The 27,650-nt window shown below is 46.7% G+C and overlaps 2 protein-coding genes across 3 annotated transcripts in view; both read right to left on the reverse strand.

Moving 5' to 3' along the window:
• AGBL4 (ATP/GTP binding protein-like 4) overlaps positions 1 to 27,650 on the reverse strand; it is an 893,441-nt gene that overhangs the window by 147,951 nt on the left and 717,840 nt on the right. The gene's annotated exons all lie outside the window — the stretch shown is intronic.
• Positions 12,804 to 27,650, reverse strand: part of BEND5 (BEN domain containing 5) — a 45,576-nt gene continuing 30,729 nt past the window's right edge. Inside the window, exons 4-6 of one of the 2 annotated variants that reach the window (XM_012722336.1) lie at positions 25,763 to 25,911; positions 20,042 to 20,255; positions 12,804 to 13,326 (exon numbers count right to left, since the gene is read on the reverse strand). In XM_012722336.1, coding sequence (XP_012577790.1) covers positions 13,169 to 13,326; positions 20,042 to 20,255; positions 25,763 to 25,911 — 521 coding nt within the window. In that variant the 3' untranslated portion in view covers positions 12,804 to 13,168. The remainder of the gene's footprint in view (positions 13,327 to 20,041; positions 20,256 to 25,762; positions 25,912 to 27,650) is intronic. The other variant, XM_004678982.1, reaches the window with a different exon arrangement.

Below are 27,650 nucleotides of genomic sequence, written 5' to 3' on the forward strand. Positions count from 1 at the left end.
GTCCATCCGTCCACCCATCCACCCATCCATCCACCCATTCAACCACCCACCCACCCATCTATCCATCAAACAAGACTGCTTGACTAGGCCCTTGGAGCCAGGACTGGTGCTATGTCTTGGGCTGCATCTGTCATCCTCTCTGCCATGACCTCTGAGCTCCTAGGGGCACAGAGGGACTCACACCAATGCATCATCCAGGTGCTAGTGTGGCACCTGGCCCAGCATGGCTTCCTACGAGTATTTTCTGAGCGAAAAAACATTTGAGATCATTTTTAGTGAAATACTTCAGAGTAAATTTGGAGACAGGCGTTCCTCTACTCAAGAGTAATTTAATAACCACAAATGCCTTTAACACAGTGGGGAGGGGGGGTGGAAAGGTGTGCGTTTCCCTTACTGCTGCTGTTAAAATAAATGGCATTTTTAATAAAGTGTCCCCATACAGCATATAAAATGTGGCCACATGATGAAATAAATAAATATCTGGTGAAATTATGCATTGCAAAGCAGACTTTTCCTAGTCTTTTGGTTATTAAATTTAATCACTTTTGAGCTGGCCCCCTACTCTTTTTCCTAGAGGCAGGTACGCTTTTGATTAAAATGTGGGCCCCAGCGCACTGTCATGGGGGAAGGTTGAGCTGTGTCCCCAGAGGAACTGCAATGGAGCAAGCGTGGCAGTGACGGGGACCAAGGTAGCAGCGACAATTTGCTTCTTGCTTGATGGACATGTTTATCCCCAGACAGGGGCAGTCGGGGGTGTATGGAAATCTTGCAATTAAGGCAAAGTCTAATTAGAGACAGCATATTCAAAATACAAAGGGAGCTCTGAGTGGCAGCCACACTGGTCGGCTCAGAAACACGATTATCCGGCTCCAGGCCTGGCTGCAGCTACTTGGAGGTGGGGAACCTCCAGCAGCCACATGTGGGTTCTCTGGGGGGAGCTCTGCCCGTGCAGTACGTAGAGACACAGGGTCACAAGACCAGCACAGATTTTGGAATCCACTGATCATGGACTGGGATGCCGGCCCTGCCCGCCACCCCCACTCCTCATCTTCCTAACGGAACGCAGGTCCTTCAGCAGACTGGGCCCCTTAAACTTGCCTTCACTGCATTTTGCACTCACAGGTGAGCACAGACAGGTCGGGGCCAAGGTGAGGGCCTGGATGGGGGGTTTGACCACTGCATCTTCCATTGTGCCCTGTACCCCCACCCCCAGGGAAGGCCCCTGCCCCACCTGTCTCTTCTTAACTATGTGATGCCAGGAGGAGCCATCAAGTCTATGTGGCACATAGAGGAAAACCTGGCATGAGCTGCTTCCCTTCGATCCACAGAGTTCTCAGGAGCTCTGGGCCGATGGGCTGGCCCTTGAAGGCGAGGCTTGCTGGATCCAAAGTTCTGTCCTAGAGCCTGCATTTTTCCTGAGTTGGAGTTGGAGGCAGGAAATGGGTGAGAAACTGCCTTTGCTCTCAAGGAAATAATTTAGATGAGAAGATAGGAAAAGAGCAGTGTTACATCCATTTACATTTCTACAAGATTATAAAGAATGCCTTTGACCCACACACATTTAAAGCCCCAAGAGCATGTGAAGAAAGAGTTGATAAAACCCCCACGTGATTTGGAGCTCCAGGCCCAGACTGCATTTTGGGGACACAGAAGCAGAGGGTGTGCCACACCCGCCACTGGTACCCTTCTCGGCATGATGCATCAGGAATTTTTGGCTTCCTGCTTTTTTCTTTGGAGCTCTTTGTGGGTCTGACATACAAGAGTTGCTCAGCAAAAGCTAATGGGCAGGTCCCTTGACTCTGCGCTGAGGAAAGGGCATGGGAGGGGCATCCAGGCCCCTGTTGGCTGCTCTTCTCACTCTCAATAAGAAAGCAGAACCACCTGTTCCATCTTAGAGCAAAAGAAAGAGAAACATGCAAATCAGCCACCTTTTAATAACAATTGAAAGCCTAGAGGAGCCCAATTCACCTGCAAATGTACCTTGGGTTCTATCCCACCTGTGCCAACATTGGCCAGACCTGGACCTCTCAGGAAGGAGAGCTACTTGGCCTTGGGCCAGGCTTCCTGAGGGTATCCATGGCCTGGAAAGCCCAGCCACTCTCATGGGTCCTGGAGAATGCAGGCATAGGCTGGGCTACAAGAGGTTAAAGTTTTTCTTCCTTCAAGAGATTGAGGCCAATGAGGCTTTCTGCTATTAAATGGCCTATAACCGTCTCCCAAGCTCCTTAGCTCAGAAAAGTGAACGCGTCAGCAAGATGAAAATAATTTAAAGAGCCATTGGAAAGAAGAACTCTAGCCTCCCTCTTTCGACCAGCAATGATAGCCTCTCTGCAGTGGCGTTCATCTTTCAAAGCAGGGCCAATGGCCCCCGCCAGCTTTAGAAAATAAAGCATCATGGGCTGAGGTCTGCTCCCTCACAGGAGGCAGGGGTGAGAGGGAAGCCAGTCACACACACACATTAGAACTGAGGAGACCGAGGGCTCATGGAGGGGACGCACCGGGCCCACAGTCTGCATGGGCAGACAGTGACATCCTGGCTGGTACTCGGGGCTCACTGCTGCTATTGAGCTGAAGGAAGGGCGGTGCCTGTTAGTGAACACCTACTATGTGCGTGTGAGCAGCAATTTCTGCAAGTCTGAAGTGTCGACGCTGTTATTTTGCTGTTATTTTAGCTGCGTAGATGATAAAGTTGCAGACCCAGGAAAGTGAGGAACTTAGCCGAGGTCAGGGTAACTGAAAAGGAGTGGCGGAAAGGTGCAAAACCTTCCTCTCTCATCCCACAGCCCATGCTGCCTGCACAGCCTCAAGGAAGTGCTCTGGGAAGACCTGACTTAGAAACAGGCACTGCCCTGCAATCTGCCCACTCCTGAGCCCTCTGGGGCTGCCTCCCCTGCATGGCCTGGTCCCTGCCAGGGCCGCAGAGTGGTCCGAGACTTGGGAGCTGTGTGAGTAGGTGCTGTCCTGGGCTCTGCCCACGAGGACCTCTACATGACAGTGCTCACAGTCTGGTTCCCACCAGGCAGTGCCAGCAAGAAGGAAGGAGCATGGGCACCGGTCCCTCATTATCTCTCCTCTGAGTCATCCCCCAAATCTCCTCAATGCTTCTCCTTTCCTCTCCACCACAGTGGAGTCGGCCTCCCCTCGCTAAGGCACCTTTCTGCAGCTGTTATGAGCTTCAGAGTCTAGCACCTCCACCCGGAGCCAAGGCCCTCCGTGATCTGGCCCCTGCCCACCTCTCCCACCTCATCTCCCTATACCAGCTTCACCCCTGCTCTCCCAGCACCTTCCTTTGCTTGAAACAAGCTCTCCTACCTCTTGCCCCTTGTTTCAAAAGACAATAAGCATGTATGTAGTGTTTATTATGGGGCAGGTCTAGTTCTAAGTGCTTTATCGATTGTTGGTACTTCCTCCTCTTTTCAATGGAGAAGTAACCTGAGGCCCGGACCAGTGAAATAACTTGCCCAAGTTCACAGAACTGGTAAGTGGTAAAGCCCAGAGTCAGACCCATCTGGGTGAGATCAGACGCCTCAAAGTTAGTCACTGCCAAATCTCTTCCTCCTTCCCTTTCCTGGTGGCCTGTGCTGAAGGAGTAAGATCAGGAAGACCCCACCCAGGACACTCTTGTGAAGAGCTTCTCTTTACTCCTAAAGGCCTTAATCGTCTAGGAAGAAAACACGATTTGATCTTTGACTCCCACAGTCTGTGGTCACAGGGACTCTTGGGAGAGCTCCATTTGTTAGTGCAGCCCCTGTGCCGGGTCCCCAGATTCAGAGATGAGCACCCTGCTTCTGAGGGCTCACTGCTCAGTGAGGAAGATGGACACACCTGACAAAACCAGCAGAGAAGTAGGGGGATGTGTGCACACCCCAGGCTGGGGAGGGAGCACGGAAACCCTAATGAGCAAGAAGGAGTAGCCGGTCACAGAGCAGAAGTGACAGGGACATGTCAGCCAGAAGACACAGCTTGTGTCAATGTCAATGGTGAGGGACCAAGGCAGCGAGAAGCATGGCCATTAAGAGGCTATGAATAGTGTCTTGAACAAAGCATGGGCTCAAAAAGTATTAGCTCATTTAAAAAAAAAATTGTCCATATCTACTGCACTAGCACACAGTAGGGCTCAGCAAAGGGCCAGAGGTGAATTTCCACAGTCCTGCCCTTAGGAAGAGACACCTGTAGACGGTACAAGACAATCCAAGCAATCTCATCCGCTCCACCGCGGTCCTTGGGAGGCACATGCCGATCCCATCTCACCCATAGGAAGGGAGACCCACAGCAGTGGGCTCCCGGGAAGGCTCAGGCACCCTGGCCAGCCTTCGTTTCTATGTGCAGCCTTCCTTTCTCATGGCCCATGAGTTTCAAATCGCTAGGATGTAGCTATATGCCTCCTTGTAATCACAATATGGAAAAGAGCACTATTTAGAACTGTGGGTCTCAGACTGTAACCCCCAGACCAGCAGCATCAACACTGCTTGGAAACCTATTGGAAAAGGTAACTTGGTGAACCTCACACCAGCCCTGCTGAATTAGAAACTTTGGGGCAGAGTTTCTGTGATTTGGGTTCTCACCACTGGTGGTTCTGATGGAGGGTCAAGATTCAGAATCACGGGTATCTAGAGAAGAGCATTGGAATTTGCCTCTGGAGGTTTAGCTTTATTCATTTGCTTTGTGACTCAGGAAATGCAAATTTCCCCACTTTCTAGCTTGATTCCTTATCTTCACCGTAAAGATACTTCCTAGAGTTGTTATGATAACATTTGTGAAAGTTTCTGATTACTAGTCAAAGCTATAACAATAAAGCCATCCATTCACTCACTCACTCATTCATTCATAGTCATTTACTCAGTAAGCATTTATTGATCACCTAGTCTGCCAAATTCAGCCACCCATGTGGGAAACACCCCTTTTGCTGTTTTTAGAAGCCCTGGGCAAACATGCAAATTAGTTATTTGGAAGACAGTGAGTACAATAGCTGAGAAATAATCCTTCATTAGAGAAAATTGGGCCTTTATCTTACAGCATTCAGAGTGTGGGTTCTGCACTGTGGGGCGAGGCCTGTGGACACCTGCTAGGAACCTCCACCAGGCAGGAGCACTGGGGTTTGGCCAGGGACCTGTTCCATCCAGGACCCTTGTCAGACACACTTGGGATTTCATGGAACTCGCAGGGTAGATGCTCAGATGCTGTGTTATTGTTACTGTTCCACAGAGGAGGAGACTGAGGCCTAGAGAGGAGGTGACTTGCCCCAAGCCTCAGATTAGATAGTCTATCCTGGGCGCTACTTTTGAGTCTGACAAAAAGCAGACATCTGCACAGAGCAGCTGAGAACCCCCAGGCTGGGGTCTCAAGCCAGGCCTACACTATATAAGCCCCCATCTGTCCACCACCTGGGTTCTGTAGGCTGTCCCCCAAAAGACCTCTGCAGGGACTAGGGTGGGTGTGAGGCAGAGGCAGCTTTTCTACCCAACTCCTGCGAGTACATTTTTTTTAAGTCACCTATTTCATGTTTGTCATGGAAATGCTGCTTTGGTGCATAATCTAGGCTTCTTTGTTACTATAGAAAATGTCTCGACATGCAGTTTATCACAAACTACTCCTTCCTCTTCCCCTCCACTCTTCTTCCCTTCTTAGAGTAAAACTGAGGTTCTGAGCACACAGGAAAGTACAATGTGATGTCCCTGTAGTGCTAGTTCCCAGTTCCTGGGGTCCCAGGCAGGGTTCCCTAAGCCTGCTGGCTCCCTCTCGCCATCCCTTGCCCATCTGGCATTGTCTGGGTGAGTCTGGCCCCAGTGCTCACTAATAGGGGAAACTTCTTCTCACCACACACCCAATCCGCCTAAGCTAGCCCCCATTTTTCTTTTTACATTGTGTTTATCACCTTCTCCTACACTTTCCTTATGTAGTGTTTTTATTTATTATCTTCCTCCCATCCCTTTCTATCCCCCCACCCCCCTCAGTATTTTTCTTCACCGATATGGAACAAGCATTTAGACCAATGACTGACACTTAGTAGACACTCAATAAATATTTGTTGAATGATTGAATGAATGATATAATTACTCAAGGGGAAATTCTGGGTACAGATGGTGGTGAGGCCAGAATACTGAATCTGTCTTCCCCATTAGCTAATGAAATGGAAACTGTAAATGCTCAAATCCCCAGGTACCAGAACAGATTTGACTGAAAGTGCACATTCTGGAATGGTAGACAGGGCACAGGCTTGGACCCATACTGGAGGTGTGACTGCCTGGATAGACTTGACCAGCAGTGCCTGTCAGCACCTTTAGGAGGGAGGATAGACAGACAGATGATTTCACAACCATGCTCATCCTTCTGGGGTAAGCTCAATACCCTTTCCTTGATCACATAGAGATAGAGGAACCCTAGCTACTGTCATAATCCCATTCGGACAAGGGGAATCAGTGTGCAAGCATTGGGTCTTTAGTGGGCTCAACAATAAACACTATTATTGATAACTTGGTGATGATATAAAAAATGATATACATTATAAAATTGGGAGGAAGTGTAGATCATAGAATAAAATCCCCTCATAACCTGAAATCCCAAATGAATGCACAGACAGTTCACACAGGGAGAAGCTGAAAGAGTACATTGGTATATAAGTCAGTTCACCAAAATTCCCTAAAAATTCCCAATACTGGTGATGTAGGGAAAGGGCACAGATACAGTGGTCATGCTTGATACATGGCTCAAAATTTTGGAAGTTAATATAATGATGGAAGGGACTGTAACAATGTCCTCACTCTTAAGCCCAAGTAACTTATCCTGGCAATTTAAGACACAACCAATGGTTAGTGATCAAGGCAGCAGCATCTCTAATAGCAAGAAGTTAGAGACAACAAGAGGTACAGAGAAGAGATAAGAGCATGGCTGAGGGCTTGATAAGGCACTAAAGTGGTGGAGAGGGAGAAATGTGTTGCTGAGTGATGTTTAAGGAACAAGACAGGAGGGTCTCATCAAAATGCATGAAGTTGGGTTTGGTTTTGGGGTTATGGCTGAGTTTTCTTTCTTGGGTTTGGCTTTCTTCAAATTTTGTTTTGGATTTATTTAGGCAACAGTGGAAAAGATCTCGACCAGTGAAACCAATTAAGATGAATACAAAGTCCTGCATTTCAGTTGAACACATGATTGGGAGGAAGGGGATAAAGCATTGCTAACGTGAAAAAGGGAGTAACACAGAAACAAGAGTCCACACTAAGTGAAGACTGGAACTAGAAGAGCGCGGCTGAAGGTCTCGCATAGAGGCAGGTCAGTGTGATTCCTGCAACTATTGCTAAATGGATGTGACTGGGGCTGCGAGCTGTCAGGGTTTCCCCCAGTCTTCTCTTATTTATTAAACAGTGAAGTCAGGATACGAATTCAGTGTGAATTTCTCTGGCTCCAAGATCTATGTTTTCTTAGATCTTGAACAGTGAACTAAAGGGACAAGCATTGTTTTAACAAACAGAGGGAACAGGGGAGTATTTAGGGACCTCAAGCTCAACCTTAGGCCATTATTGCTAAAGATGCTAACTCAAGACTAGGCCACATTAGAAGTGAAGTGCTGTCCAGGAGTGGGAGGTGATCAGCTGTGTTGGTTAGTGCTGATTAGACCTCCCTAGAGCCCAGTGTCCAGTCCTGGACTCCACCTTTTAGGGACACATCCATAAAAGAGCCACCAAGATGGTCAGAGAGATTAAGAACTTGTTCAAGGTCACATATTATTAAGTGGAGGAATCCGAATTAAAAATAAATCCGGATCCCCATGCTTTCCTTTCCAGTCTCTCTCCCAAGAGAAATAGTGGGATAGAATTTCACAGTTTATCAGTTGGCAAAGAGACATGATTGCCACCTTCAACTCTGCAAAGGAATATGAGTGAAAGCCTTCTGGTCTCAGGAGGATTTGAACAACTTTAGAAATCTTAGGGAAGTAGATTTTTTGCTTAACAGAACATTTTAAGGATGAATATTTTGGATGAACTCTTGGGTAGGAAAATGAATCCCATCTTGCTTCATCTGGGGTAGCTGAGCATGATCTGGGGACGCAATGTTTAGAGTAGAGAGGGGTGGGGGGCCTCCAAGTTCACCTTGACCCTGAGGTTCCATGAGCTTGAGAAGTTGCTTGGCAGAAAATGAGCAATACCCTGAAAGAAGTGATGTAAATATATATTGATAAGTCTGGTTTAAAGATATAAAAACAAAAAACACAGAACGTGGAATGGATTCTGCTGGAAATACTTATACGACAAGCTTTCACTTTTTATAAACAAGAAAACAAACTCTGGAGAGATATGCAGTAGAAAAGGCCCAATAAGATCAAAGAAATATAATGAGATATGCTAGTTTTCACCTATTAAGTTGGCAGAATAATTAAAATATGGCTTCACACATTGCATAGATCAGGAATGATAAAAACATTATTTCTTTATGACCCCAATGAAACAACCATAAGAAAATGGCAAAAAATATAAACAAAAAAAAGTGCAAAAATCTCCATCCAAGGGCCCTCCCTGGTGGCGCAGCGGGTAAGGCACAGCACTGAGACGCTAAAGCCACTTCAGCATGAGTTTGATCCACACCCACCTCAGAGGTGACCACATGGCGCGGCAGACCTCTCCTGACCAGCCCGCTGCTCCCCTCAGCAGTGTACTTCGTTGATCTGCCAGTTCTGCTCCCCACTCTGTCTCTGGTGAATCCTCTTACCACCCTGCACTCTGGCCTGTACCCCAGCTCTGTATTTATAAATAAATCTTTAAAAATAAAAAAAAAAAAAAACTCTCTCTGAGTTTTATTTAAGTGTCCTACAAATACGAGAAGGGAAAATGAGCCAGCTGGATATCAGGGGCTGAGATCAGGGAGGGGGCTGGAAGGTGACGATGAGTGGGTGTCCAGGACGATCCCTAGCACCAAACACTGTGCCATGTGCACCAGCAGCCGGTGGGCTGAGCAGGGATGAAAGCCAAGGTCACTGCACGTGGGGTCGGGCCAGTGAGAGACAGACTGGGGCACACTCAGACTAGCTGCAGGGGCGTGGGGAGAGGAGAGGACGCCCACAGAGAACACTGGCAGCTGTGGAGCCGCTCTTGCTGGGCAAAGTTAACAGTCTAGTTACATCTCAGTTCTCTTTAAAAGCCCATAAGCAGTTTTGCAGTTTTGCAGTAGTTTTCCTCCATTTTGCAGATGAAAAATCTAGGGCTCAGAAATCAAAGGAGCTCACCTCAACTGAAGTTAAGAACAGGATGATAACAAGATAAGAGCTAGTGCTGGGATGTGAACTCGAAAGCATCAAGCTCCTAAACTCAGGTTCACTGTTCAGCCCATGACCTAGTAGCCCTGGGGCTACATTGCGCCACCCAAGACCAGTGATTGGCGCAGATGTAGCCTGATTTTGGATTAGGTGGTTAGAAGTTACATGCGGCAACAGGGAAGTAGGTCAGATGGGAAGGGAAGGACACAACCCTGCCTCTAGGCTTGAACCACGTGTGGATCATGAAATACATACATACTTACACCCTGGACAAAAGACAAGAAGAGATACATCCTGATGCTTCCAGTAAGTAGTGTGATTTGGAAATGTCTCCCTCCCCGATTTTCCCCCCAAATTTCTATAGAGTGGTCTTTATAATTACAGAAAAAAAGGAGTAGTAATTCAGAAATGCATCCAAGAAACCCCGGGCATGTAGTAGGCACTAACACACTCTCCTCAGTTAGAAACTAAAAAAAAAAAAAAAATCACATCTTTCTGCTTCGCCTGGTAACAGAGAACTTGCTGCCAGAGCCTCTGAAGACTGCAGACAGCGCGCAAACCTTATCAGCTCAGGCTGGGCCCATTCAGTAGTGACTGTCCTGTTCCACGTGACTCACGGGGCTGTCAGGAGTCGAAAGAAAGAATCTAATGCACAAGTGAGGGGGAAAACCCCTGGTGCCTTAGACTGAAAATCACCTTCTCAATTATATCTGACGACGCAGCACTGGGTGCAGAGTAATTCCAAACAAGCTTTTAGGGCAGAGCCTCATCTATTTAGGGGAAATACATTCTCAGTTTCAGATACTCTCAAGCACATTAGAAGAAGCTTGCCTTTTTACTTAGCAAAGACTCTTGTTCCTTATTAAAGCAGGTCTTCTAGAGACTTCTACTACACACTGGTATTCTAAAGTGGCCTTTGTATTAAAATATACATTTCCAGGCCCTCCCTGGTGGTGCAGTGGGTTAGGATGCAGCACTGCAAGCTAGCTGCAGCCTCTTCAGTGTGAGTTCAATCCCCACCCTGGAGGTGATCCACATGGTGCCGCAGACCTCTCCTGACCTGCCTGCTTTTCCCCTCAGCAGTGGACTTTGTCGGCCTGTTCTGCTCCCCACTCTGTCTCTGATGAATCCTCTTGCCATCCCTGTACCTCTGGCTTGTACCCCAGTTCTGTATACATATATAATCTTAAAAAATATATACATATACATATACATATATATATATATATACACATACATATATATATGTATGTGTGTGTATATATATATATATATATATATATATATATATATATATATTTCCAGCCATATCAGTGACCTACTGAATCAATCAAGTTCCCAAAACCAAAGTCCAGGCGTCTGTATTTTAGGCACCTCCCCAGCAAAAGCTTAATTAAGATTTGGGCAAGTTTGAGAAAGCCCCTATTACACAAAAATGAATTTCAGTTTTGTGTATGTAGAATGTAATGAGCCTGTGAGTCCTTATAAACGGTGGTTCCCCCCAAAAGGCCAATTGCAAAAACTGATTACTTAGGTTGGGTCACCCCCAAGCCTACTCAGATAACATGGCTACATTCTCAGCCTAGATCCTATGAGCCCACTCATTTTTCAGAGGAGTGAAGAGCTGACTTTGCACAGATCTGGCTCCTGATCCAGCTTGACTGCTGATAACTCTGGGACTTTGGCCAAGCAGTTATGTCACCTTCTCTGGGCCCATTTCCTCTTTTGAATCATGTAAGAACAATGGTCTTGCCCTTATATAGTAATAAGGCACCACATAAGCTAAGGGCAGTTCAGAACATCTCAGTCTGATTGGCGTGTGGAGCTTGGTGCCCACTCTGGCGTCCACAGCACGCCTTCCCCGACACAGCCCCTTCGTGTGCTAAATGGACCTCTGCACTGTCCTTCCAGATTTAGTGTGCTTTTTCCAGGTGGTACCGGATTACTCTCAAGGAGGGATTATAATTTCTACTGTAGAAGAAGTGAGTTATGGGGTGCTCAAGTGACCTTTCCAGAAGTGGCAGTAACTTGGGGCTGAACTAAACCCACATTCCATCACAGCCTTGTTCTGTCCCGAAGATAGGTGGTGTATCATACAAAGCACTTCCTTCTTTGTCACGCTCTTTCAATATCTATTTCCATGACTCTACCACTAACCTAAAATGTCTGTAAAGCAGGTACAAGTTGTATTAATTTGTTGGGGAGAAATGCAGAGCATCTGAGTGCATCTGTCATGCCGAGGGAAAGGGGAAAGTGGATTCTTCCAGTCTCCTGCACAGTCCCCACCACTCGTGTCCAAGCTGTCGCAAGCCATTAAGATGGGCACGTCAATGACAGAATATACTAAGTGTCCAGAGTTTGACATACTTCATGAAATGACTTAACCTATGCTAAACACTTTAGAACGTCTTGGAACATAGTAATACAATTGTTTTTGTTGTTATTATTATTTAGTTATCAACATTGCCTGCTTATTATTATTATATAATTCTCCATAAGACCTGTAAGATCGACATCACTTTCCTTATGTTGTAAGGACTCCACGAAGCCACTTATTCTGAGAGGCTTGGTACATGATCATACTACTAAGTTGGTGGAGAGCTAGGGAAATACCATAGAAGGAAATTCACATCTACACAACCTATTAACAAGCATACAGTATTTCATGGTACAAAAGGATCATTTTATTCACTAAAATAAAAGCCCTCAAAGATGCAGCCACCTCCCCTACTTACCCCAGAACCCTGAGCATTTGTTAACAGACCACCAATGGTCTAATGCATAAGCCATTAGAGAACACAGAGAGATCTCCCAACCAATGCTTAAAAGTTAATAACCAGAAGCGAATACTGATCACCAACATTAATTGAACACTTCACAAATTTATGTTACCTCTCATCATTATAGCAACCCTGCAAGGGAGGTGTTAGTGCCTTTATGTGGAATGGAAAATGGAAACTCGAGAGGTTAGCTTAAGTCTGAAGCAAGCAGGGTAGCCAGGCTTGGAAACCAGACACTTAGCCTCAAACCCTTGCCCTATAATATGCCATGTGCTGACTTCACAGGTATCACGGAAAGGGAAATGCAAATCAACAGGAAGATCAAGTGTGGTTTGCCAGACTGTGCTCCAGACACCTTAGAGATTCAGAGACCAAATGAGATAAAAATTATGTAACTTAAAAGATCATTTGCGATATGAGACAGAACAAACTGACACGAGGTGACACCACCCTGACTTCCTGAAGGTGACCCCAAGGCGACATCTAGCATTACTACTCCCGTGCCCCTTCGCGCAGATGGATTCAAATAATCAAGGAGGCTGAATTTAACATCATTTTGATTGAAAAAGGCAACTGGTCCTAGACCAGCTCTTTGAAGTATGAGAAAATAATCTGTTTTGCAGACAGCTCTTCAGACCCACAGACACCAGCCACATCCCTTATGAACGTCTGTCCTTCAGCCTGAATCCTCCTCCCCTCAAGGGACACTGGCCAACTTCCACTGACACTTAATATCCTTAAATAAATGAGGAAAATGATCGTCAACATCAAAGAATTCATGAAGTTTTATTTATTATAGAACAAAATAGAGGAACAGAGATAGAAGTCCTTGAATGGTAAAAATATCAGTTCAGATTCTGGGTCAAGTGGTAGGTAACTCAGAGACACTTTGTGCCCTCGAAAAAGACAATGCTTTCCCCAAACCGAGAAGGACATGGCGCCAAGGTGCTGCTTGAGTCTTGGGAACATCCATCTGCCTTCTTTGGAGTGGGAAGTCCAAGTTCGGAACAAGCTGCAGACCCCAGACCTACTGGCGCCTGCCTACACATGGCCGTGTACAGTGGGGTCTGCCTGGGACAGTGCCATCGCCGCATATCACACGCCACGCAAGGAAAACGAGAAGGCTTTATGAAAAATCCAAAGTTTATTGCAAATTGTACTTTGCTTCCCTCCGTTCTTCATTTTTACAGGATTTATTGATATCCATGATTTTTTCACAGATGTACTTGTTGACTTTGGAGAGTCTCTGTGCAATTTCAGTTTCATCCACAGTTTCTTGTGCTATTCTGTCATACAAACACTCTAGACGGGGAAAAGAAACAAGAAGGCCAAGGATTAATGGTGCATTCTGGAACAGATCTTTAAAGCAGGGAAAGGAAAATGTGTCTCCTGGACATACTTCTTAAATACCAACTCATACATCTGGCGTGGTTATATTTTTAAATTTTCATCGAATCTACTTAGAAAAGAGATATTCGCTGCAAATTTGCACTTTAAAAATAATGATATGACACCCACATGCCCACTACCCAGCTTAACAAACAGCACATCTCAGGTCCTTCACAGCCCCTGGATGCTGCTCCCCAAACCCATCCTCGCCTCATGCTCACCAGAGATACCCACTCTCCTGATTTCTTGCTTCCCTTTTCTTTTTGCCAACAGCTCTGCAGGCATCCTTAAGCAACATATTGCCTTATCCCATTTTGAGCATTTTTTTAAACACATGCACCCACAGCCTGTGTCTCCTTTCTTCTTGCCGTCCAACACTCTCGCCATTCAACTCTACAGTGCTGAGATTTGCCCACCTTAAAGCATACTGCTGCAGGTCATGTGTTTTCACTGATGACTTAGTCTTCTACTGTGTGACTGGCACTCAGCTGGATGACCCATTCTGGCATCAGTGCAGACTAGAAGCCTTTCCAGTATCAATTACAGACACCTCGCTACATGTCCCCTGCAGGACACATGCAGGGAATTCTGCATAGACCTCAAGGAGGAATTGCTAAATCTTAGACTGTACGCAAGTTCAACTTCACCAGGTGATGCCTAGTAAATGGTTTTCCCAGGGGTTGTGCCAACTAAGGTAGCGCATGAAAACACTGGCTGCCTGGTGGCACTGGACACTGTGGGATATTAAGGTCTGACAACCTGGTAGCATGAAAAGGCACTTTATGGTGGTGATTACTAATGAGGCTAAGGACAGCCGCTGTTACTGAGTCTGCCCTTGCTGTGCTGCAACAAAGAGAGAGCCCCAGACACATTTTCCCTGCAGGCTTCAGCTGGCTGCCCAGCCTGGGGCCCGGTGCAAGTCATTACCCTAGATTCCTCACCCGTAAACAAGCTTGACATGCCAGAGAGTATCTTCATAAATGCTGCCATAAGGTGTGTGAGATAAGCATTTAGCAAGGTGCAAAATTTGTTCAAACTATCAGGAACACCACACCTGCAATTATTGTATGTATACATGTCTGTTCCCTTTTCTGGACCTGCGCAATGCTTGGCATGGGGAAAGGTTAGGTAAATGTATGTAAAATGACTGACAGCTTTTCCAGGGGAAACCTGAGGAGACAGAAATTCTGGACATAAGAGGGGTGGGGGCAGTGGGTGAAGAACTTGGCACGGGGTATGTCACAGTGGGCAACTATTCTAACATTTAAACCTCGGCTTTCTTCACTGTGATAGAGAAGAACGACACCCCAATCACAAGAAATTTCAGATGGAGGCCTGAAGGAATGAGGGAAACAGAATCCACTGCTGCCTCCCTCACTCTAAGCCTTCCCGGGGCACTCAGCCAGCTTGCCTCGTTCACTGCAGGTATATGTGCTAAAGGTGTTCTTTCTCTGTGGCAGGGCACCCTTTTGGCCCAACTGAGAAAGGGCTGTGCCGAGAAGCTTTACCAGTCTTTAGCTGACCTCCATGACTTCCCGATATTCTCAAGTCTAACCAATCTTCATGTCACCTTGTCTTGGACTTCCCTAGGCACTGAGAGGGGAGCGATCCTGCCTCTCTCTAGCCCTTCCTCTGCTCTACCCACCTGCTATTTCCTGGCCGCTCCTGGATGCTTCACACATTAGTCTCTGCTCATCTCTTCCCAGGTCACCTGAGCCCCATCCTTCATCTGCCAAAATTCTTATTCTTCAGGTTCAGTCTTCTCAGACTTCCCAATTTGGGTGAGGAGACCCCACTCTGTCCACCACCTCTGAGCTCCCACACTAACCTGGGCAATGCTCGGGCTGCCCTGCTGGCCGGCCCACTGGGTGCCCACTCTCTAGTCTTGGGCCGGGATGAGCCAACACTCACAGGGACTCCTTAGAAATCCGAACTGAATGAGGGAGACAAGCTGTGCTGAGAACTGCTTCTAAGCCGAGGTGCTGGGGCACCCTTGTGGGGAACCTCTCTGGAAAGTAGGATGTCACACCTGATAGTTGGGGAGCATTGTTACAGCTCAAAGGCTCTTGTTCTCTGGAAGCCATAAAGGGTAGCAAAGGAGAGAGAAGGGGAGAGGAGAGTGGGAAAGTGTGATGGTCCTCAGAGGCTGTCGCAGGAATCGGAGAAGAGGTAGAAATAGACAAAAGGTACAAATGGAGGAAGGTTTTCAGAGGCCTCCACAGAATTCCAATCATCTCATTTCCTGGGGGTGCGAGAGCTGAATGGTCCTCAGGTTGATTAAAAGACTTTCCTCAGACTCAAGATATTAATCACCTGCAGTTGCCAGGAATGTCTCCCTCTGCGAGGGAGCATTTGAGATTATTGCTTAATTAACAAGGTTTGTAACAGCGCTAATGTGTCCTATTAAAAAAAAGTTATAAAAATTAACCAGAACTCAATGCTGTGGCTCATTTAGAAAACTCAGACACTCTGCAAAAAAGTCATTTGACCTTAATAAGGTTTAACTGTCATTCTGGAGATTGTCCCTAAAGTGAGATTGTCTTCTAGCCTCCTGCTTTCATCTTCCTAAAGCAGAGGCAACATTTACCCCATCCCTCTGCTATCTGGTGAGATATGACTTCGACATCAAAAAGAAGAGAACACCCTCACCAACCCTGTGAGCATCAAGGCTCTTGCCATTTTCAATGTGGCCAACATGACGTGACTAAATGTGATAAAATCACACAAAATAAATAATCTCAATTCCACAGACATTTTGCATGGGAAGAATGCATCAAATGCAACATATAAGCATTCCAATAATTAGAGTAAAAATGGTACATGTATGATGGGTTGGAGAGAGACTTCAAAACAGGATACAGTGAAAAATCCTCTTCAGACAAGGGAAACATGAAAGCCCAGTTCGCTTGGCTTGAGCTAATGAGTTATGTGCCCCTGCGCAAGTCTCTCCTGCATGCCAGCAGCAGCTGTGCGGGGTTGCCAGACCAGCCTCCTAGGAGGCAGAAATTCAGTAGGGCGCGGACAGAGGTAGCTACAAGGCGCTCTGGGACGCAAGACAGAAGAAGCCATTCCCCCCCAGGAAGCCACAGAAGGTCTGCTAGAGGAAGGTTCTCCTAAGCAGACCAGGGGAGCAGCAGGTAGCTTGGCAAACAGAAAGGGGCAGGTTGGGCAAAATAACCAAGCTCTGGAACGGCATCCACACACTGCCCAGGCTTATTCAGTGGACACAGCAGCTCATTACAGCACGGATTTAGAATTCAAGGGTAGAATTACTGAAAAATACAGCTGGGCTTCTAGCCAGGGGCCAGATGAGGAAGGGGCTTTTATGACAGGTTAAGCTCGCCCCTTAGCGACAGGCAACATGGATTGATGGTGATGGGGCTGTGGGAACGGCAGATACTCGGTTTCTGAAAGATCATTCCAGCTATGCAACAGGGAGAGGAGCCTGAATGCCTGGAAGGGTGGAGCGGGGCAAGGACAGTGGCCTGGACGATGCCGGGGCAGTGGGTCTGGAGAGAACAGACAGTGTGGAGGTTATTGAGGTAAGAACTGATGCAGAGTATGAAGAGTCCAGGATGAGGTGGAGCCACTCACCAAGACAGGACACTGAAGATGCAGGAGACTTTGGGGGGAAGGGAAAAGGGAGAACAGAGAGCAATGTGTTTCTGCAAGCCTCCAAAAGGAGATGGTCAGGGGACACCCGGGTGGGTGAACTGAGAACTCAGAAGGGTGAATGAGGGCAAGTGAAGATTCAGGAATTATTCCTTGCTTGAACAAGACTGTGCTGAGTACTTGCCATACACTAGCCCTCAACAAGAGGCTCATAAGCTTTTATTCTAGAAGGTGTTCTCAAGTGTTTCCGCAATCAGGTAAGCCACACTTTGCAGGGACTTTCAGTCGGGATGTGACAGAGAGGGAGGGGAAGGGCGCTTCCGACCGGGCAGCTGGCAAAGGCCTGGATGAACGACTAGTCAGGTGGGTGGGCTACGCAGACCAGATGGATGAGAAGGGGTTGGAGACAGAGAGGAGGGCAGTGGAAGGAGAGCCACGAGGCCACACGAAGTGGGAGGGCGGGAGGAGACCGGGAGTGTGCAGGAGGAGATGTCCATGTCAGAGTGCTGGGGAGGAGGTGACAATGTGCCCTGGCTGTACGGAGAGGAAGTCACTGGGAGCCGGACCAGGACGGACTAGGAGCTGGCTGGGAGTGGAAGCCAGACAGCAGGGCACTGCCAGTGAGCAGGGGCTGGACTTAGCTCTTTCAGGAAAGCTGGATGTGAAAGGGAGGGAGGGACATGGCAGCAGCTGGTGATGGAAGAGGACCCAAGGGAGAGTTTGTTTTGTAAGAAATGAGTGATGTGATCAAGGTATAGTCACTTTAAATGATGCTGGAAGGGAGCCAGCATAGGTTGGAGCAGAGCGGAGATCAGAACAAGACACAGGGAAGCTGGGTGGGCTGGGATCCAACTGCAGAGAGTCGCCAGCTCAAAATAAGAGGGAAACTTTGTATGGGACGTGACGGGGGTGTGTGTGCAGGGGGGGAGTGGGGTATACAGGTTAACCTTGCAGGTGTGGCTATTCAAAGCTGCAAGGGTTCCTTTTCTTTCCTCTGTGAAGAAAAAGGCTACCTTTGGGCAGAGAGGTATGGACTAGCATATTAGGAAAAATGAAGAAAGTTATAAACAGACTTAGAAAATGGGGGAGATGAATCAGTGAGAGAAATTCAGTGCTTAGCAGGTGGGACTGAAGCCAGTGAGTCTGTAGAGGACTCCAGCCCCACAGCTGACATTTCTCCTAGATTGTTCCACATCCCTGGGACGAGACTAGTTGCACAGGACCCCATGTGAATGGGGTTTATAGTATATTCAGGGTGTCTAGGGGGCTCTCTGGGTAGGCGGGGCAAGGACAGGTCCTGGCTTTACGGACAGAGATACCAAGCACCTTCCTGTGCTGTGCTAGGTTGGGAGAAACACAAATGAGTAAATACAAACCAGGATAAGCTAAAGGTGTAGCAGAAGCCAGAGTAGACTTGGGGCACAAATCCAGGCTTTGGAGACCTGAATCCAACTTCTGCACATCTCATGTTTCACTGCAGGTGCTCAGGGGAGGACCTGTGAGTTGAAAAGCACTGGACTATCGCGAGTTTCAATGGTTTGACCTGCGTAAGGTCATGTTAGCTCCATAGAGGCATCTTGTTTGTCAGTAAAAAAATGGTAACTTCTTTTCACGCTGTAAACACTACTTTATCCAAGTTATAATCCCCGCAGGTAGCCACACCATCTTTAGAGTTAAGTTTTTAGCTGGGGAAACTGGGGCACAGAAGGAAAGTGATTTACAAGAAATCAGTGAGGAGAGCCGGGGGAGGGGGCGGTGCAGGTCTCAGGGCTTCATTTCTTGACCCCTGTTTCACTGAGCAGCTACTGTGAGCCAGGCATTGTGCAAGGCAATGAGGGTGTGACAGGTCAGATTGGGCTCCCAGGTCCTCATGGTCCAGAGCAGTGCCTGAGACAGATACCCAGCAGATGACTGACTTTGAACAGCGTGACAAAGGCCTGGCACCAGTCACCTGAAAGCACCTGGGACTGCTTGGTCACACTCCAACAAGTGTAGCAGAGCAAGAGGTCTGCCACCTGGCAGCTGCAGGGCCACATCCCAGGAAGCTGCTTTCTCAGGATGACTTCCCCAACCAGGCTCCACCGTATCCGACAGCGGACAGACTAAAGGCCACCTCTGACTGTCTAAACATAAGTGGCCGCCTAAATCAATTACTCATGAGTCAGACAGGCAAGAGAGGCAGCCGGGTTACCCAGGGCCAACCCCAGGCCGAGGTCAGGGGTGATGGGTTTGAATCCAGGCTTTGAAATCTGGTAGTTATGACCTGACCTCAGGCTGGTCACTTAATCTCTGTGATCTGCCAGAGGTCACTGTCCTGTCATGTCCATCTCCAAAATGTACCCTAAATCTGATCACTTTTCTTATGCCAACTGCTATAATCTTGGTCTATGTATGACACCACTAAAACAAACAAACAAAAAACCCCCCAGAATTTGAAGTATAGTAAATGCTCAGAATAACGAACTATTACTATGTTCTCTCTGCTCCCATGGACTCTTCTGCTTGTCTCTGTAGATCCTATTAGCTACACAGTAACTAGCTGTTCCTGACTGCACCTTCCCATGAGACTGTGAGTTCCTTGCAGTTAGAGACTGAGTGACCTCAACACCTGGCAAAGAATAAGTGCTTAGTGACTAGGGGAAGAGAGGGTGGGAGAGGCAGAGGAAAGGAAGAAGAAAGAGGGAGGAAACGAGGCAGAGGGCCGGGAGGAAGGCCAGAAAAACCCAAAAGTCCAGGATAGGAGTCCCTGCCTCCTGGCTTTCACCTCAGCCTGTCCCAAACATGGAAAGAAGCAGAATCCCATGACCCTCAGTGGGGCTTCATCTCACTCATTGCCCCAGCCAGTGGGGTCCCCCCAAGCAGTGGGGAGGACCAAGTCCTGCGCCTGTGTCCCTGTGCCCAGTCCAGGCCCTGGCCTGGGTGGCATCTGTATTTGCTGCACTGACCTGTGCCCACTACCATCTCCACAGAGCAAAGGCTGGCATCTCGCCACGGCGTTACCACTGTCGTGACCTACCTCTGACGATGCTGAGCTTGTGAGGCGAGAGGGGTGGCTTAGGGACTGCATCTTTCTTTTTTTTTGTGGCAACTCCTGTGACGCTTCTGTTCTTCAGAACATCTGTTCCCCAAATCATGACTGCCAAGTTCTTTGTGTACTTGGAATCTCCTTGGGTTACTTGTAGCTGATGCCATTTCTCCTCATCAACCCAAATCCCGCTTCCCAGATGGACCTGAAAGGAATAAGAACACAAGCACCTGTTTAGGGGGACAGGATGGGAGTTGGGAACTTTTCTTGTCTTTTGAAAGACACGGCTGCACAGTTCTAAGGGAATCATTGGGTAAATATGAAACTATCTTCCAGGGAACTACTAATAATCACATATGGACTACTTGTAAAGAGCCAGGCCTTAACCTAGTGCTTTATAGCCACTGGCTCACATTGTCAGGGCAACTCCAGAAGGGAGGTGTTATGATACTTTTTCCACTTCAGATGAAAAATGCAGTTTCAGAAAGATAAAGTGACCTGTAAGTCACTCAATGATTAAGTTGCAGAGCTGGGATTCTAAACTACTGTCACACAGGCAGTTGAGCCTACCCACTCTTCAGGACCCGTATGTCGAACTCCTCTCTCTGTTCCAATCCAGAAAGACCCTCTCCCTTGAACACGAGCTTCCTGGGGAGGACACGCTCCCAGCACAGTGCTTTGCAACCTGGCTGCACATGGGGTGGCCTGGGGAGCAATAAAAATATTGCTGGGGCCTGGGCCCTTCTCCCAGAGATTCTGATTTATTTAGTTCGGGTGAGGCCTAGGTAGCAGGTGGGTTTAAAGCTCCCTAGGGAACCCCAATGCAGAGCTAAGTTTGAAAACCACTGCCAGCTCGAGAGGGGACAGCAGCTGTCTGGGCAGGGCTGTATCGGAGGCTGGTGATGCCTGCAAGGCCTGTCCGGTCACTGGCTTCAGTCTCCCCGTCTGAGAACTGGAAGAGCTGAATTCCACCTAAGTTCCTTCTGGCCCAGAACACCTCTGCTTTTAACAAACTGCACACAACCAAGTGTGCCTCGTGTGGTGCTGAGGGCACAAGCTGTGTTCACAACACAAGCGTGGCTCTAAACAGGTCGTCAACCCTGGATGAGATGGCAATGAGCTACATGTTTTCAATTTTCCCCCAACTATCTGGATCTTTTACCACTGAAAAATTATTTGCTGACCTTAATCATTAAAAGATGCTGTTTACCTTTGCCATTGCCATTGCTGTTTTGTCTCTGCCGAGTCTGGGGAGAGTGGAAGTGGCCTGTGTGTGACGTGGAGGCACTACTCATGAGCTAGACTTCTGAAGAGGACTGAAAGGGTCCTGTCCCAGCCCTCGTTTACCCAGAGACACAGGTCCTCGGCACAGGACGGCTGGGAGGCACTTTAGGAGGGGTCCTGGTCTGATGGCTGACTGGCATGACCCATTGCACAAAGATAATTAAAGATCTTTGTGCGGAAGGTTGATAGGAAAGGAAGGTGGGCACACACACATGGGCGAACAGGTCAGCCAGCATCACATCACCTTCTTTCAATTACTGAGGTTTCCCAGCCATCAAAAAGTAAAGCAAAGAACAAAACCACAGCCCACCCCTGAACGTCAGTAAGTAAACAAACCACCTGCCACATCTGACTTCACTTCCTTTTGCGCAAAAGATCATTCAGACCTCTGCAGGTACCATATTAGATACCCGGCCCACCTGGCTGCCCTGTGCCACAAGCTTCAGGGCTGCAAATCTGTTTCAGGCTGTGGAAGATAAGCAACCTGGAGTGAGGTGTGCAACCTGGAGTGAGGTGTGCAACACCGATTCAAGGTCAAGTCTGGCCTTTCTCTGCGGTCTAAACTGCAGGTGGGCAGTCTACATGCCAGATCAGGCATGCTGGGGCCATGTTCCCTGCTGCTCCCTGCTGAGTCCCAGTCACCTCCCTTGGTGACACCATGGAGCTGCCCACACAAGCTTCCAGACTAAGGGGAAACAATGGATTTGAATGAGATTAAATCCAGAATTAGGAGACCTTAGAGATAGAAGACAACTTTAGTTTTCTCAAAGATCTCTGCTCTCATCTGCCCTGGACCTTGCTTTCCTCTGCTTTCTTAATTTATTATTCTTAAGACAGCAGTGCTAGTCATTTTAGCCAATGTTCTACAAGAGAAAGGGGCTACTATTTTAAAAAAACCTATAATGAGTCAGGTATTGTAGTTTTACAGTATTCAATCTTCACAACAACTTTAAGAGATGAAAATAGGTAGAAATGATTCCCATTCTACAGACATGAACAGAGATTCAGAGAGACTAGTTTTCCTAAGACACAGTAAATTCTGAAATCAAGATTCGACCGATTAAATCTTCATGAAGCCCCTGTTTTCCGGGCCTCCTGCTGCCACCAACATCACAGTGGTGCCAACTGGTGACAGCCCAGCAGCTTGGGCACATCCGGGTTCAGTTACATTTCCTCTATTCCTGCCAGCCATGTGCCTTGCCAGAACATAGTTCACCACTGCAGAAGGAGCCCAGGAACAAAGCCACACAGGCCTTCCAGCCCCCTCCCACCCACCTTATAAATGCTGCCAGGTTAATTTCACAAAAATGTGGCTTTCCTTCATTGACTCCATGATTTATGCAGTCTTTCAAGTATTTTTTTTTTATCTTTTATGTTAATCATCTAGAGTGATGAACAACTCCCTATTTTCTGTCACATCATATCCAACCTCCTTGGTCTGCTTTAAGAGCCCTCTAGAGTCCTGCCTCCATTCAACCTGCTAACCTTTGTTTCTCTTCTAAAGCCAGCATGCTACAAAGCTCCTGGATGAGTGTACTTCCATCCACTTCCAGTGTGGGGTAACAGAAAGAAGATGAGCTTTAGAGCCTTCAGATCAAGCTGTGAAGCTGGGTCCTTCTACCTGTTTGTTGGGATCCTGGGCAAATGCCTTTCTCTCTCTGCGACTTACTTCCTCAGCTGCACAACAGACAGAACACCCTCTAGCCAACAATGGTTAAATGAGACACTGTGAGGGAATCAACAGGACAGCACATGTCAGTAGCTTTGCCTTCTTACCTCACTCATGTTTCTCCCTTGCCTAGGAATGAATGCCTTCACTATGTCTTCTAAAGCCTGCTAATCATTCCAGCATGAGTCGCCAGCCCAAGAACCACTCCGTAACCACTCCCAAGCTGAGTTGTACTCCTCTGAATTTCTAGCCTACTTAGAGCCTGTACCACCAGATTCAGTCCTTCACAGTCAAGTCTTTCCATCTTCTGTCCCCTACAAAATGATCGGGACTAGTTTGAACACAAAGCAGGCAAAAACTGAAAGGCAGTTTTACTATATCGTTATGGCACTGGCTTTCAGTTCTGATAAGCTGCTATTTGTTGGCAAATTAAGTTTCTTAACATTTATTTGAATATATGCCCAAACTTGACAGAAATAGATGGCCATGGGTAAGACTAGGCACAGACACACACTGGTGCATTTGGGACAAGGAAGGGTCCCGAGGTCAGCAAAGCTCAGGGTCAGCTGGAGTTGCTTAGCTTTCAGGAACACAGCAAAAGGGGCTGAAGAGAACACTGACCTGGGTACCAAGAGACCTGGCACCTGTCTCTGTAGACAAGTCCTTTCTCTAGATGTGTCTACTCATCTACACCTGGCATAGACTGATTAAATTTTAATAATATTTACAGGTTAATGATTCAATGAGTTTTGGAAATAAAGCATCTTAGACAATGTACTTGATCAAAATCATAAAGTAACTTCTGTGGTAAGCCCTGTTCATGTAAACTATAGTTCACTATTTGACCAAGATGTCAGTCTTAGGTGTCAAGGGGGCCTATTAAGAATAGGGCATCTGGTGCTAGGGGACATGATAAAAAGTTCTTTGTGAAATGTTTTGTAGGACAAAGCTAGTTTACTAGTAGGAAATGGATCCCAACCCATCTCTCCAGCCTTCCAGAGATTAAGGCCTTTGTTTATACAGGCCAAGAGGAGGAATGTCAGTAGTGACAGTGAGTGGCGACAAGGAGGGCTACTCCTGAGGCTGGGAGTGCTGCTCTGGGAAGCTGCCTTCTGTTTCCGTTTCCAACATGGCCGCTTCCTGGGATCTCCCTTAGTATGCTCTCTGCCGAACAAACTGGTGCAAACAAAAGCCACGTTAGTTTTATAGCAACTGTTGGCAACAACTAAAAAGAAAAGAAAATTGAAATTTTCAAGATTTGTTGTATAACTCAACTGTGAAGAAGTTAAATGAAATCAGACCCATTTTCTGGAAGAAAAATGATACCTCTGTCAAAGAGATCCCTGTGATTCCCCAAAACTGTCCATCAGTCTCCAAAGTAAGAGAAAATGAATTTCTCTTAAAAGCAACTTTAAGGAAGTCTCTAGTCACTCACAATACAGGTCATGACTAAAGAGAAATCAACAAACACAAAATAGTGCTTTTATCCCCTTTATCTTCAACTGGGGAATGTTCACCAAACATAGAGAGGCAGGTTGATAGATTAAAGGTCTAGAGAGCATCACATGACCCAACCAGGAACCGAGGGTCAGAGAGGGGAAGGATCCACCTAGGGTCACACAGGTAACACAGAAGTGTGTCATGCCACCTCTCCTCTGTGAGACAAGCTTTTAAATAAAGCCTCTTGGCTTTTGCAGGAAGAAAGTACTCCATGGCAGACAAGGCAGCCTATCCAAGCGGGCCCTGAAGACTAGCAGGTTTCATTTCCCTGGTCTGACAATATTTGCTTTGGCTCAGTCAGGCCAGTTGCAAACCCAAATGCAAAACTTTTCTTTCTCATCAACCCAACAGGGAACAATACTGGATAAACAGAGACCCTCTGAAGCATAAGGAAAGAAAAATGAACAGATATAGATGACTCTGGGGGTGGGGGAGACTATCAGGGGACACCCTGTCATACATGCGATAGTGGCAGAGAACACTAACACCACAGCTGAATGTGAAACTAGACAGAGGGCTCCAGTATATTTCTCCCAGGATGGAATCATCTGGATGTAAGGAGGATGGCAAAATAGTTGTCTCCCTTCCCTGCTGCTCTATCATCATATAACTTCATGATTTCCAAAGGTTATTTCATTATTTTTCACCCCATCCCAATACATGTGTTGTTAATGTTTAAGTGTCCTTTCATGATTTTTCCCCAAGGGTCTTACAAGAGATCTGGGAAGTTCTATATGTGGTCCTGTGACTGTAGGCTCACCACTGCTGAGGACACAGCTTGAAAGCAGCAGGTGGAAAAGATGCTGGTCCCAGCCAACTTGGTCTCTGGCATCTAGCACAGGACTTAGATACTTTGTGAATGCAAATGGAGGTATTTGAAATTTTGTTATCTAAAATCAGATACTTTATTCCTAGTTCACCTTTTAACTTTATATATCTGGTTTCATAGGAGGGAGGGAAGGGCCTATTTCAGCAAACTATTTTTTAAAAAAGCTTTCTGTGAAGCTGTTTTTAAAGGTCATTTTTAATTTTTATTGCTTTGGTGCAGTATTTAATAAAAGAAAGGAAGATGAAAAAAAAAAAAAAAAAAGCTCCAGTAAAGCTTCACTAGTTATAACCATGAATTCTAGAAGGAGTTGCTCTGGAATGGGAGGCCAACAGTCAAGCTGTGTCTCGAAAAGCTCCCACCGTCCTCTTCTCCATCTTTACTCTGACTGACACACACTTGCAGGGAATCGATATTGAGCTTGAAACACTACCTTGCCATTGTCTAGGATATACTTGTCCATGACAGGTGCAGGAGCGGGGTAATAGGACGACGTATTTGCTTCCTCACTGAAAGTGCTCCGTAACTCCGGCTCGGGCTCGAGACATTCTGACTTTACTTTTTCCAAGTCAATGGCAGGACCTAGGCAGTTAAGAAAAGAGATCTGTCTAGAACTCCAAGGAAAATAAATAAAAGGCAAATATTGTAACTATGCATCTATCAGCATATAGTGGCACAAGAAAAAAAATAGGCTGGCTTATTTTTGTCCATTGCGCTACACTTAAACCCAGCTTGAAAATTATATGAAGTATAAATGTCATAAGGGAGAAAGTAGAAAATTGGAAGGCAAGAGTGGACTGAATGAATCAGGAGTAGACTTTCAGGGTATTCCTGTCTGAATGAAAATGCAGGGGACTCAACTTCCTACACAGGCAAGAAGTTCTGTTAAGACGGTGAAAAAGGGTGGTAATTATTAGAATTTGAAAATTGTGTATCTCCCCCAAACCTCATCTCTGCACCCCATGGAGGAGCAGGCCAAGCAGAACAGAGGTGAGGAAGCAGTGGAGAGAAATGCAAAGGCTTCCCCCTCCCCGAGGATCTGGTATCTAGATAGAAGCATTTCAACCAAGAAATTAAAATACAATACAGATTAAGCTCCTGATTGCTTGATCTAACAGCTACCCTGATTTTTATTTTAATGCAATCAACACAAATTACATGCAGTTTAAATAGTGAAAGGAAGCTAGATAAATGTGCTGGTTTCTAAGGGTGGTATTTTTGTCTCCATTAGCTTTTAAAAATGGACTGTTTTTTTAAATCACCTATTGTGTCTTGATTACCAAAGGGCAGAGGAACAGGATGAAAATGAGTAAATAAGACCAAAAGACTTGATTAACTTTTGCAGAAGAGTCACTCCAAAGGCCAATGGAGAGTTTAGCATCTTGTAAATTCTCCCTACACAAATATTGCAGGAGTTGATTTCCATCAGAGCTTCAGCTGCTTTAATAGTGGATTCCAAAGGCTGTGCATGTCATTTAAGTAGCTGATAAATTTCACCATTTAGTCTTCTCCCACACTAACGTTGGTATTTGAGACACAGTTCCTTTTGTATTAAAACTGTAACCAACAATTTGGTCACAATTCTATATTCACTTGCTATATTCTAGACTTTGGCTGGCAGTAATGAAGGTATTAGTGGTTCTGTTACTCATGACTGCATTTCCCAGAGCAGCAACATCATTCCCATCCAGAAGCGGGATGCCTCTGGGTTCTGCTGTTGCCTTGGCCTTGAGCACCACTTGTCTGCAAGAGGGAAGCTCTCTAGTCTCCATCAGTTTAACCCCGAGTCTTGTATGAAGCTCAACGCAAAGGGCCGGGGAGCAGGCCAGCAGCTGAGGAAGGCCGCTTTGTCTTGCTAGCGCTTGGGCTCCACTCCCCACTCTCTCTGCTTTAAGTGTGTGACCACAGCTAGAGGTGGCGGAGGGGAGGACTGGCAGCCTCACCATTCTGACAGCATCTCCCTGGAGTGTAAACCTATTCCAGGGCTGGGGCTGGGTCTGACATGTCTTTGTCACCAGCACCTGGGGTACTCTCTGAATGTTTGGTAAGTGAATAAGAGAATGACAACATGGAATGAATAATTCTAAAGTTTCAGAAGCAGATGCCAACGTTTATCGACTTTTTTTTTTCTCGTTTCTCGACTCTTAGTGGGAGATCTCAGGTGAAGTTTTTGAGATACAAACTCAAGTGGAGCACAAGATCTTCCCTTAACCCATGAAAGAGGTCATTATTTCAGTTTCCCATGACCAAGTGGCGTCTGAGTCTCTTTCTGTTCTGACATTCAGCGACAGGGAAAAGGAATGGCCTGAGAAGAGGGTTAG

The sequence above is a fragment of the Condylura cristata genome, unplaced genomic scaffold (genome assembly GCF_000260355.1).
Source record: "Condylura cristata isolate star-nosed mole 26May11 unplaced genomic scaffold, ConCri1.0 scaffold00008, whole genome shotgun sequence".
NCBI classification, from domain to species: domain Eukaryota; kingdom Metazoa; phylum Chordata; class Mammalia; order Eulipotyphla; family Talpidae; genus Condylura; species Condylura cristata.